This window comes from Solanum tuberosum, unplaced genomic scaffold, assembly GCF_000226075.1.
Source record: "Solanum tuberosum cultivar DM 1-3 516 R44 unplaced genomic scaffold, SolTub_3.0 scf00068, whole genome shotgun sequence".
NCBI lineage: Eukaryota > Viridiplantae > Streptophyta > Magnoliopsida > Solanales > Solanaceae > Solanum > Solanum tuberosum.
The window spans coordinates 747,633-761,804 of NW_006238994.1; the positions used below are offsets into that span (position 1 = coordinate 747,633).

The following is a 14,172-nucleotide window of genomic DNA, read 5'->3' on the forward strand; positions in this document are numbered from 1 at the left end:
TTCTGTGATTTCCTTATTAATCAAGACTAGGCGTTTATGAGAAATCATACATAAAATTGAATAGAAAGCCATCAAATACACTATCTATGCCTAACATGTGAAATAAGTGTATAAGTATATAATTATATTCTATCTGAAAGACAATTATGGATCAAAATTGAAAGTATAAGAGTTTCCTAGAGGCATACTATTAGAAAAACTTTCTTAACTCATTGAGTAGATGAAATAACAACTATAACAGGAACTGAACATGCAATAACAATCCAAAATCGCATACTCATACAATGAAAATTAAGCTAGCTCCGACTTACAATCTATTTAACAAAATATGTCAAGTAAAAAGTGTAAAACAATTAGTATGTAAGAACCATCATTCTAAGACCATAATAGATTCCAATTTTTATTGTCAAATCATTACATTTCTCATCCAAAAAGTTAGAGAAAAAAAATCATCTTCTCCGAAAACATGATACTCTAAAACAATTAAATTTGATGTAATATAATGTACAAAACTTGTGAATTTGGACTTACTACTTATAGTAATGTATGAATAAAAGGAAAAATGGAAAAATATTTGAGGAACAGAAATTAATTCCGATTTTAGTTATAATAATAAGGAATTAAGGAGGTTAATTATGCACGTGATTCGTAGTTAATTTGGTCAACTGTGGGCAAAAGTATGCCTATAAAATATTGCATTTTTTTGTACATTTCTTTCCAATCTCATTACACAAAGCGTATATTCAAAGGTTAGACTATTTTTTTAAATTTTATTTTCATTTATTTATTATTTACATTCTGGGAATAGAGGAAAAGTGTACCTAGGGATTGCTTGATTACAGTAGATTTTTATTAGTGTTGAACCAATAGATTTATTTTTTTCTTTAAAAAATAACAAAACTTGGGGGATCGGAGACGCCCCAACTAATTGAATTGTCTATATGAATCTTTTTCTTTTATTATGCCTTGATTAAAATTGTATGTATATCACTTTGATTTTAAGTTAATTAGGTCGATAGACATATAAACATGAATGTGCCCTATTCAATATTAAAAGAAGAGGTTCCTTAACTCTAGTAATTCTTTACCATTTTTATTAACATATAAATCTTTGACAAGACTTAAACTTTTAGAAATGTTGGTCCTAAACTAAATATATATAGCAACATGATTAAACTATAATCCCAATTAACAAGTATTAATTGTTAAATCTTTTATTTTTCTCGATGTGTTTTACCTTTAGTTAAGTTAGCATGGATTTGAAGAAGTTGCATGTCTTACAAAACAATTCATCGAACGTGATTTTAGGTCAATCTTATTTCTTTTAATACCTCAATTATTATGATTTTACACATATGAACATCATGAACATTAATTTGAAAGTGGACATAGGACATGAACAAATTATATTAAGCACACGATAGTCGCTCATTTTAATAATCATTTTTAACTCTATTTGATTTTGTATGTCACACATTTATTTTAATATTTATATTTCTGCGACACTCATCAAGTGAATATGCTGAACCTTAAAAGTCGAATATCATATTCTCATATATTATTTTTGACCTTACGAGATGTAACAAATCAAAACAATGAGGGACATATAGGTCATGTGATTATGAAGGAAATTATATTTGTAATTGCGTATTCACTTGTCTATTGGACTATTACATAGTACATTAGTTACTACAATATTAATCACGGAACGAATATATTCTATGAATTAGTAGTATTATATTAGTTAGTGGTTAGAATTTTGAACACTGATGGAAATGTTTTTTTTCACCTCAAATTATTTAATCAAATCTTGAAGTATTAAAGGAATTATTAATTTTCTTAATAAATACTATTTAATTTTGAACTTATAAATTCAGAAGTAAAATAAATTTGATATTAAAATCTTAATCCATAAAATTAAATCATGAATTAGCTTCTTGATTAGAGTGGTAGTGCATGTCAATTGTCAAGAATCAACTTGACAGCTTAAATGTGACTAATATACTAAAAAATATCCTAATTCAAAATTATTTTCCTACCTAACGCATGTTTTCTCCATCTTCATTATTTCTTTATTAAAAAGAAAAAAGAAAATTGAAGTAGGACAGATATGTTGATAAGATATCTCGTGATGAAATAATTCGAAGCGTAGAATTCAAGTTAATTAATATTACATGAGTACAAAATTTATTTCTACTGAAATTTACATCAAATTAACAAATGAAAAAAATGTGTATTTTGGTTCATATCATCAACTGATATTTATCCTTATTTTATTTTTTAACGGGTAAAGTTAAATTATTTGATTTGACGTAAATATCTTATCGATTACCGGTGAATATACCATTTTATGAGCATCAAATGTATTTAATCCAGTTTCTTCCTATCTTTTTGTTGTAATACATGGCATGGTCTTATTTTGAGTAAACAAATTTAACCCTCAATAAACCTATTAGGTAGTAACATTAATACTGGTGCATGGAGCTTAATTAACTAATTGATTGTTCCTTAGAATCAAAAGAAGAAATCAAATAAAGGCCTAACCCATCGGTGGCCTCCTAAAGTTGACACGATGTTTCACTTAGACATCTTAACTAGACAATGTTCATTTTAAATTTTAAAATTATTTTTTAATTATTTGGATAAAAATATTATGTGTCATTAATTCATTGGCCAATTTTTATTTTATTCAAAAATAATTATTTAATAATTACTTTTGATACAAATGACAAATGTCATCATTTAATTCGTCACTTTACATGCCATTCGCGAGTGTAATACACAACCTTATATATTTTTGCTGAAATTAAAAAAAGTGTCAAAATGACATAGCGAGATTCTACATCAGGTGTCTAAAATGAGCATTATCTAATTAAGGTGTCTAAGTGAAACATCGTGCCAACTTTAGGGGGCCACCGATAGGTTAGGCCTAAAATAAAATGAGAAGAATGAGTTTTATACGTCAATGTAGAATGTCATATATGTAACGTGTTTTTCCTACTTTTACTAGCAAAGTCATTTTTTTATTTTTTTTAAAGAATTTATTTTTTCTATAGAAAATATTTTAAAATTTTTTGATTAACTGATCAAACATTAAAAAATTAAAAAGTATTTTCTAAAAGATATTTCCCTCCACACACCCTAAAAACAAAAAATAGAATTATATTACAAGATTTTTGAGGAAGATGACAAGGTGTATGCATAGTCTATTGAATAATAAACCCAATATTATAGAATGTCCATTTCAAGCCAGTTAAGAATACACAGACATATAAATAATTTAAGGACACAAAGCAATCTTCCATTATTGTACCATTTTAATATAACATTCTGATTTTTTTCAGAATCGTTTTTTCATATTATATTTTAAATTTCACAAGATAGTACAAGAGTAATAAATTTTGGATATGAAATGGCTTCCAAAAAGAGATTCAATAAATTTAAAAGACAATATTAAAACAAATTTTAGGCTTAATTGTGGAAGCAATTTAATCATCCTTAATTGCCCCAAACACTTGTAAAAGCTACTCCCTCTGTCCCTAATTACTTGTTCACTTTTCCTTTTATAGTTGTCCCTAATTACTTGTCCATTTTGACAAATCAAGAAAGGACAAATTTTTTTACCTATTATACCCTCAATTAAATGACTAATTACTTTGAAAAATGTAGAATTTTTCATCTACTTCATAATTAATAGGGGTAAAAATGGTAAACTCACTATGTCATTAATTGTTTTCTTAATATGTGTGTCAATTCAAAGTGGATAAGTAATTAGGGACGGAGGGAGTATTATAAGTACCACGTGGGTTAGTTAATTGACCAAACAATTTAATCATGTATAATATCCTTCACTTTTATAATGGGGAGCAGAATATAACTAAATAGGTAATTAAATTTACTAAAAGATAGTTTCTTTTTCCCAACCATTTTTCTTAGGTTGACAAAATTTGAAAGTTGGTGTGATAGCATCACCAAAAATTAACGCATTTAATTGATTTTATGATCATTTCCCCTGGTTCAATTCAGATGAACTATTAAGCGTCTACACCAAAGTTAGAAAATTAACTCAGGATATCTTAATAGTTCAGTTGATTAGCTATTTAAACTTCTATTTTATTGCTGAAGGTTTAATTTCTCATCTTGTAATTATCTTTTCCCTCTGTTTCCCCTACTCCTATGTAATAATAAAATGGGGAAAAAACACTTGTACCCCAAAAATAAAACTATTTACAAATGGTTACCCCTTATTTTCATACCCGTTGGTTTTAACTATATACTCCGATGACATCAAGGAGGTCGGAGGAAGAAGTAGAGTTTCATTGAAAAGACGACTCAATTACTACTTGATACCATCAGAGTATGTAGATACCATATTTAGATATCATTAGAGTATACATATATACTCCGATGGTATCAAGGATGAAGAAGCAATGATTCAATGAATAGAACAAAGGGGCAGTCAGATAAATAGTTTGGACCGTAAATCTAATCAGGATAAATATATTGAATTTGAATCGAATTTGAATAAATATTTTGTCTAATGAGTTCAATTTGTATAGTTTTCCCTAATAAGAAATTAACTATATTCCTTAGCTAGGGTAGGATTACATTGGGATCCTAAGTTGACCAAAATAATGTTTCTAACAAAAAATAAATAAATTATTTGCCCGCAATTTGAAGCGTGAAATTAGCTATAAAGTGGTATGCAACTAGTGGTGATAGACCAAACCATATGGTTATTCTTGTAAACAATTTTTTCTTTAGGAACTCAATGAATTCAAAAAGTGAATTTAGAAAGTGGTTATTGGACTTTAAAAAGGGGGAATATGGATGCTTTATTTCAAAATTGACCACATTTTTTTTGTGTATTTATAATTCAGAGTTGCTAGTTATGAATACTGACAAATGAAGGAGAAAGTTAATGTTACTTTTTGAAATGAAATAGAATTTTGGAAAGTTACATTGATGCAAGCATTTTTTAGGTCTTCCATTTTTTCTCCGTAATCACTCAATTAATAATTATTATCTCAATAAATATATTTTTTTGCTGAAGAAAAGTGACTGCATCTTCTAATATCTCAAGCTCGGTATTGTACCTCAGCCTCGGTATTGTACCTCAGCCTCGGTTCACTTCACATCCATCCCAATCGTGATAAAATTACGATTCAGTAAAAAACTTTCTGAGATGATAACACTATTAGTTGAGTGACCATATGAGAAATCATCCCCATAATAACCAAGCTATGAAGTTAATATCTTAGATGGTCACTCAACTAATAATTCTTTTCACAAAAAAGTCACTAATTATTTTTTTTATAACTTCAAAATCACTCCACTAAAGATTCACAAAAAGTTACTCAACTAAGAACTTTTACAGAAGGTCACTATATGAGGTACTCCCTCTTTTCCTCTTTTACTAATTACCCAAAGTAACATTTACCTTTTACTTGTCCACTTTGATTTATTTATTTATTTCAAATTAGCTACTGTAGTACTACTAGCTAAATTTTAATTTTGAGTGCATGGTTAATAATTAATATGAGCAACTTAGTAAAACAGGTACTTCATAAATAATTTCTTAAGGAGAGCCAAATATTAAACTTAGTAAAAGGGGAGTGGGGACTAATATAGTTTAAAATAAGAAAAACTGCCAAAGTATGAATTAAAAATGGTGAATGCCAAGAATTTTGTAGAAGGTGACAATCTGCAATAACCTATGGAATAATGCACAGAAAAGTTTATGGCAAGTCCATTTCAAGCCAATTTACGATAGTAACATGGGTCCATTTCATTTTTTTCTCAATTGTTGACAAGTAAAAGTGAACGGATATGAGAGTAAATAATTTGAGGACCTCATGTTACTATCGTAAATTGTAGGATATCTGTAAGTGGTATTATTGTTTTTCCAAATAAGGTCAAATATTGGATATGAATGCCAGAGAGATGGCTTCCAAAATACCTAAATGGTGTCCCATTATAATTGTGGTCCTTCAAAGGAGGTGGCATCAATTAATATAAGGACGGACTCTGAAATGTAGCTTTCATTTAACAAAGAGTTTGTTCAGTTTTGGAGAATTCATTTTCAAGATTGAAAATGATTTTTTTTGTTTTTTATTTGAGAAAAAGTAACTCAAAAATAATGGAAGAGTTAGGGGTGAACTTATTTAGCATAGTAAATTTATTTCCTCCTTTGCTAAAAAGTGGTAGTAGCTAAAGGCAATTTGTCATGATAGACCATATGATATGATAGTGTAAACTTTTTACTCTTTTCCTTTTGGAACTCAATGGATTATTTGCTGTCAAAAGTGGTTTGAGTCAAAAAAGTAGTTTTTGGGCTTAGAAAAAAGGGGACATCGAAGCTTCATTTGAAACTCTGACCAAGTCTTTAGTATATGTATAATATAAATCAAAAACTGGAAATTAGAAAATATGAAGAGAGTATCTAGCTAGCTAAGTGCTTGCTTATAAATGAAGAAAAAAGTGTAGTATGTATTACTTTATGAAATGATTTTCATAGAGAAAATAACCAGAAACATGTCAAGCTTAGGTGGGCAATTTAAGTCTTCCTTCTAACGTGTGGACCAGTTCAGGTTTGAGCTTTGCTCGACAGTACAACTAAAGATTCAATAAACAAATACACAAAAACCTTGAAATTTATTTATGAATTAATTACTCTTTAATTTTTCTTGTCCTTCACACTATGAAAGGAACTTGGATAGATATATGATGGAAGAAAGCTTCATATGATAACAAAGTAAAATAGAAAGGAGCAAGTCTATTCCGATTTTCAAAAGTCGATAGTTTGAGTACAGAAACAAACTGCCATTGGATTATTACTACATACCACGTCTATTACAAATAGAGCATTTCAGTAAACTATTGCAACCAGAAGCATTCAGCAAGTCAAAAAGAATCCTGCAATCAAAGAATGATATCATGTTAGTTATCACACCTTCAAAAACAAAATATAGCTGAGATAAAATGAGAGGAGACGTGGTACTTAGAAAAGAAGAAACCCAACTGAAATAGAGTATCACGTTCTTGATTTATAGTAGTTCATTTGTGCAACTAGATTGGTGTTTTAGTAAACATGTAAACTTTGTCATACTGGCTAACAAGTCTCACAGAGAAGTTAATTTACAAGCCATACTTGATACCTTTGAGATAAACCTAAACAAGACCATGAAAAATAATAGTACAAATCAAGTTAGATACAAATAGAAAAGTTGTCACTTCCTTTTTTGGATGTTAAGTAATGGGGTTGTTCTCATTTCCAAAATAGATAATCAGCTCATTTCATCAAAGTACAAACTCAACCTTGTACTTTGCTTCTCCAGTCTTCCCAATGCAAGTTATAAAACATGGGATGACAAGGAAATATCAGAACAGTAGTAAACTAATGTAAAGGCTAATACTGGGAAAAACTTTGCAATGTACTCTTAAACTGATATTCAACCAAAAATCCGAGACAAGCAAAAGAATCCCAATTATCAAAAAGCATGAGCACATCAATTATTCCCATGACTACCAATATCATTCATTGAGAAAATGGAGCAGTTGGAACTTAGAAAGAAGTTTTCAACCGGAAGCAAATGAGAATTGAAAATTCCATTTGGTGAGTTAGAAAAAACAGTGATTCTGATGGAGGGATGTGAAATGGAACAAGGAATACTGAAGGTAATCAGTAAACCAATACTAGGGAAACAGCAGGAAAGATCTGACGCGGAGGAACAAGCCTGAAGAATGTAATTGGTCTATGGGGTGGAGAAGGCAAACAGAAGGATCCGGAAGACAAATACATCAGACAGATGGCAGGAGATGTGAAATTGGAAAGAATTATACAAAGTGGTAGATTCTGTGATAGAATTGAGCGAGTGGGATTCGGAATCACCGCGGGTGCTAACAGTAGACCACTCAAAAAGCAACATTGGCAGATCTTTCCAAGAGCCTGGGGTCAATCAGCTGTCGCGCAAAGTGTTTAAGAGATTGTATTTGAAAGCGAAAAGTCTGAAACGAACAACAAATATGGTGTCTAAAGAAGTCATTTTACACAAGCCAGTCTTAACTTTGCACGGTGGCGGAAAAATGTTGGAGATCAGTTAATACATCCAAACAAGACAAGAAGTCTTGGAATCTGATGATTTTCATTGGAGGTGTCAATAAGCTATGACATTTAGTATGAAAAATTAGTAGGAAGCCAGAAGAAAGAAGGGGTGTGACATGGAATGTCATTAACCAGGCAGTGAACTGGAACTAGAAGATCTCTCTTAGAGGAACTAAGCATTCCTTCATGAGATTACTTCATCTTACTAATTTTTCAATATCTTTTGAAGCAAATATCAATTCTGACTTGTATAAATGATTGGCTAACAGCAATAGAGAAAAATATTCTTGTAGCTACGGGTTATTCTATACTTCTTCCATAAGGGGGTAAGACCTTTTTACGAGTAATAAATATATATATCAAAAAAATTATTCCTCAATTTCAAACTAGTTTTGGTCAGCCATTAGACTCCTCTATACCCATTCTGCTCTACTAGATCCACTTCTCAATGCTGGATAATCTCTCTTTTAGAAAATTTGGGGTTCCTTAATAGATGTCTCTTGATCTCTCACTTAGCCATAAAGGTCATTCAAGTCTCTTAGCATAACTAAAAGAACTTCATATTTAACCTCTTGAAATTAGTAATAAGACCTTTATGTAGAAATAACATTATTAGTTGATTGTCGAAAGTTGCAAAATCACGAGCTTCAAAACAATTAACGCCTAAGCTCAGTAAGAACATAGTTAAATAGTTAAACAGAAGAGGAAGTAACAGGTGTTCTGGGATGCAAAGTAAGAAATGGAAAAGGTAGAAGTAGAACAAACAAATGTTAGCTCTTCCGCACCATGTGGCCACGAAGCTGCAAACCCAGTTTTTAATTGAGATTACAGAATACATTCTTGTAATGGCTATCCCAGTGTCGACTTTTATGCAGGAGGGTAACTGCTTATATAGCACTTTCACCCCACCTACTTTTTGTCATGGATAAGGGTGTTACCAAGATAATAAGAAGATACAAAAGCACATTTTAGAAAATCCAGACAGAATGAAGTGAAAAAGTTGGTCACAACATTCTATAATATTCATATATGCTTGCAGCTCATGCTACTCAGTACTCACTAAACACCCTTCGTTTAAAGAAAAAGCAAATACATTACAACTCATAATGATACCGAGGACTATTCCATCTGTGACCCAATTTACCTGATTTCAAACGCAAATACTCTTGTTCCACTCTTTCCACTAGTATACAAGGGTTAACCAGAAAGTTAAGGCAAACAGTTAAAAATGTAGACAAACACAACCTTCAATTCCTCCATAAACATATTTATTCCCTGTGCTTTCATTTTCAAAATAAGCAAGTAATGAGAATATACTCCACCATACAAAGATAGCAACTAACTATTAAAAAGATCACACAACACGATACTGCACATATTGCCTATACTTTAGAGTCCTTAATAATCTCTTCTTTTTTTTTGCAGCCGAGAAATCCCTGATGGCCAGTGAGTGGTGCACAACTCAAAACTCGGAAGTTAACATGCATGCTCATCTATGTTCACCACTTAAATAACAAGTTTTCGTATGCAGAAGAATTTAAACCTATGACGTGCACCTAATCCACACATAGTTAGCTGCGCTCTTACCACTAGTCTTTAGTAATCTAAACAGCATTCACACTGTTGTAGTGTCACCACATGAACAACACAGTTCCTTCCAGATAACCAGGAAACCCAATCAAAACTCCAGGTTTTATAACTAGCAATAATATTTACTTTTTTCCATTTACAATTAAAAAACAAATGTAATTCAAGGCAGCTCAAGTTACATCCCCATCTAAAGAGGCACAACACACCGAGGAACCATAGAAGAGTAATCACAAGAATTAAAAATAAAATGTAACATCCGCATTATATACCCAATGATTAATTCAGGCCAATAAATTTAGGAACAGAAATATTCACAACATGGCATCCGAAAACCCAAAACGTAGCAGAGATCACAAACAAGGGCAAACAACCCTCCCTCCGTCCCAATTTAACTCCTTTTCAGCTTATCAAGTCGATTTGGTCTTATTGGAGCTATATCGAGACATTAATTACGTATTATATCAAAATGATCAAATAGTCCATTAAAAAACCTGAGACAAGAATCAGTTTAAAATTCCAAGGATATGCAAGTGGTAGACATCAGATACCCAAAACATGAATCAGGTCACCTGAAATCTAGAGATAGCATGAATTCAGCAATGAAATCGCATACAAATTTCAAACCCTAAAAGTGGCCAAAAATAAGAGAAAAGGGCACGTACCCATGAGGAAAACAAAAGGGTATCCCCAGATTATTTTGAAGAAGAAGATTGGGGCTTATAATAAGAAGCATAAGTCGGAGGAGAATAGATCACGGCAGCAGCCATAGCTCCCGGAAACACTGCGTACTTAGCTATCAGCGCAATCTTCCTCACCAATGGCTCTCCCTTCATCAACGACATGTTTAAATCTCTTTGATCAACACACCAATTTTCTTCTACTGCTCTCTCTATCAATCAATCACACTGATTGCTCAAAGCCATAATAATCTGACCCCTATTTTATTTCTCAATTCCACGATGCGGTTGAGAAATGATCCGACCCGATTCCTACCCATAAGCCTGTTTGCATCCACTAACCACTTCTAATCATCTTTTTATAAATAGCCACTAACAATGGATATATTTTAAAAATATGATATTGTTACGGAGTTTCACCTGTAATATTTGATATTTTATAAAGTTATTGTTTTTCAATTACATGTGCTAAAAAGTGGTTGCTTATATTCACACGCTTTTATGATGTACTCTAGGTAAGAAATTGCCCTCAATTGAGTTAAAATGAGTGGTTTGAACTTTTCACGCCATTGTCCATGGGAAAATCATCAAGGCCTAAGACAAACTTATTGATTTTGAAGTTTTGTCCCCCAAGTAAATAGGTAAAAGTTCAAAACTATTTACCTACAACATATTCTTGTAAATCACCCTACTCTAGGGGTGATATGCACAAACAAAAATATCAATATGTAATGTTTTTAAAGTTTTATCACCATTTAAAGTAATTTTTGTAAAATTAAACCCGACATTACATGTTGAGAAGAATGAAAATTTATGTTTTAACAAGTTATGTTAGATGGAACATAACATTTGATCTACTCTTATTAAATTGTTCAAAAATATTATCAAATTGACAAATCTTACCTTGTTACAAGTTATACAATCTTCATTTTACCTGACAGAAAATGTTAAAAGTTGCTCAAGATTGACAGTAAATGTTAAATTATTCCCAAGTTACGTTAGCTTTTCGCAACTGGTGTATTCATAGTTCCTTATGAACATTTTGACCAGTTATAATAAATATATTTGTACAAGTCACTGTTGCAAGTGAAAATATATATAACTGTGGCTACATTTTTCTGTAGAGAAGAATCAATATATAAAATCAGAAAAAATTAGAACGCCAATCAATATTTAAGTCACTGCAATCAATCAAACTTTGAACGCGATCCAGAGCTGCATGTCTATGCTGCAATAATGCAAGAGATCCATTGTCTTCTGGCTCCTGCTCCTGCTCCTGCTCCTCAGTAGTACTCTTCCTTTTACGGGGAAGCTTTCTCGAAATTTGTTTCCATTTTGATTCAAATGCACAAGCTACAAGCTCAACCACAAAGTCCCAAAGTAATTAGACAACTTGCTCAAACTCTAAGCTCCAGGTGATTCACCAAATGAAAGCTTACTGCTTTAGGAAGAGAGACGTTTATTCAACATTGACTAAAAGGTCAAGGACACAAGAATGAATTGAAGATGTTTAATCTGAACAAATCGATGGTGCTTTAATTTGCTTACTATGATACCACCCTTCCTGCAACAATCCGAACTTCCTCAAGGAAAAAAAACACAAGCTTCTTGGGCCTATTGAAATATGCCGCCTAGAACCTAAGACTCACCTTGGCGTGATGTTTTTATTTTAAAGATTATCACATTACTGCTGAGATGTTCTAAAGTTTTACTGATAAATCTAATCTCACTCAGCTTAACAATGGATAGTCTGATCCTATGTCGTTCTGTAAATCAATTATTCCCACATTTTGTCGCTGAAGATGGTATGCTCTAGTTCCACATATACTCATAAGCAGAGTAGTCACATACTAGACAATCACTTCTAGCTAATCCTGTTGATGATATAGAGAAAAGTAAGGTTTGGGACGATGAGGTACGTTGTCTAAGTGATGTAATAGGCAGGTCTCACTTGTGATCTTTTCCAGTACCATTATATTATTATAGGCACAGATTCTTTTTTGGTTTGATCAGGGAATTCAGCAATGACAGGCATTGGTAAAAGCACATCAAACAAGGTTTTGCTAATTAGAAATGATGATTTCACACTTGAAATCCAGACAATTAAAATAATGGCTTGGGACATTAAGAGTCAACAAGCAGCAGGAATACATCTATCCTGGAGAGCTACAATGGATTCAGAGTCTCAACTTACCTTTAAAATTGTGTTTCAGAAATAGTTTGCATGATAACTTATCATAACTGTTCCGCAAATTGTATGCCAGATAGTCAGTTTTGATTACTACCAGTTAAAAACATATTTTCAGTATTATGTCCGAATTGCGTTCAGCCTAAGCATAAGGTGGAGCGAGATGATCAATTTGAGGAATGTTCCAGGAACAGTTAAGAGCTTCACTTGTGTAGATTTTTTCTGCAAGTACACCAGTACTATGCCATAACAACAAACAGACACTGGTTTTATCTACAAATTCAGCTACCTAGATGAAGTTTCAGCGAATAGACAAAACCCAAGTGTTTGGCAGTAGATCTAGGCAATCACAAGTTACCTTGTGCACCTACTAGTGGGTAACTTGTGATATGCTTCTATTTCTTATGAAAACAAGGAAGCGAAGAGAGTCTAAAAGATGCAATAGCTAAAATGGAAAAATTGAGTGGTCGCCATTAAAAAAAGGAAAAAGAAAATAAAGGCTGTTTGTTGATCAAAAACAGAAGATACTGCAAATGCAAAACAACCTTACGAACTGTTGAGCCCCTTAAAAACATAACCAATTGTACTGGGAATTTGCCAACAACATTGAGAACTGTATGGTTCTATGCCTACAAATATTTTGGGCCAGATACAAGGAAAAGCTATGACTATCCTGTTATGATCCGTCTCTAGATAATACTCACACTGTTAACTCCTAACTCGACCTTGGTAACATCAAGAATACAAACTTTGAAGAAAACAGACACATCAATTACACTCTCTTTATAGTGCATTATCATGTCAAGCCTTACTTCTATCTTAACTAGCAATTTCGACATATCTCTTGAATTGCTGTTAGGAGAATGAGCTTGGTCAAAGAATCAAGAGAGCAGAAGTGGTTGGCTGTGTTACTCCAGTTAATAGTCACCAGGTACTTAGCAGATTACAATCTATTCTTGTCAGACCTTGATTCAGTCTTTGGTATAGTCTGCATATTTACTCATCAGAACCGAAATACATATCTAACAACATATGAACTTTGTACTCATAAAAACTATAGAATCAGTACTAAAGAAACTTAAGAGTAAAATGGCTTGTTGGTTCAAGTACAAAATGAAACATTAACAGCATCTACACTACCATCTTTCCAGTGTGTACATGCTCCAGGAGAATGCACAAAGCCAAAATTGCAACTGATCTCTGATGGGGTTAGCTTAAAAGTTGAATCATGATTTTAGGCAACCGAATGAATATCAGGGAAACCAAAAAGGAAACATCTAAACAGCAAAAGTATGTATAATCAAAACTTAAATGTGCGCTAGCATAACAGGAGTTATAGACTTGGAGGCAATTTAGTATTTCTGATGAAAGAAAGAAGCACATCATATATAATAGTTGTATAAAGAAAGTACCTTCACTTCTGCCCTTAAATCCCCGAATAAGGCATGCACAAATCCAAGGTCTTCCTGAGCGAGATGCCTTTGCACCCCCTTTTAATTCACCATTATGTTCTTTTAGTCTATAAAAGAGAGATCACCAATTAGAAATCAGCAGCTTAGATTTAAGTGTGTGTGTGTGTGTGTGTGTGTGGGGGGGGGGGGGGGGGGGGTCGT

The 14,172-nt window shown here is 32.3% G+C and overlaps 1 protein-coding gene and 1 long non-coding RNA gene across 2 annotated transcripts in view; both read right to left on the reverse strand.

Annotated features, from left to right (window-relative positions):
• Window positions 1–6,701: 6,701 nt before the first annotated feature.
• LOC107060241 (uncharacterized) lies at window positions 6,702–10,691 on the reverse strand. The gene is made up of 2 exons (XR_001473223.1): window positions 10,357–10,691; window positions 6,702–6,915 (listed from the first exon to the last, which is right to left on the reverse strand). It is a non-coding gene; the product is annotated as an uncharacterized lncRNA (long non-coding RNA).
• A 651-nt stretch (window positions 10,692–11,342) lies between these two features.
• The window catches only part of LOC102598472 (structure-specific endonuclease subunit SLX1), a 4,910-nt gene continuing 2,080 nt past the window's right edge, over window positions 11,343–14,172 (reverse strand). Inside the window, exons 2-3 of the mRNA XM_006345329.2 lie at window positions 13,972–14,078; window positions 11,343–11,724 (exon numbers count right to left, since the gene is read on the reverse strand). Of these exons, the coding sequence (XP_006345391.1) occupies window positions 11,516–11,724; window positions 13,972–14,078 (316 nt within the window). The 3' untranslated portion in view covers window positions 11,343–11,515. The remainder of the gene's footprint in view (window positions 11,725–13,971; window positions 14,079–14,172) is intronic.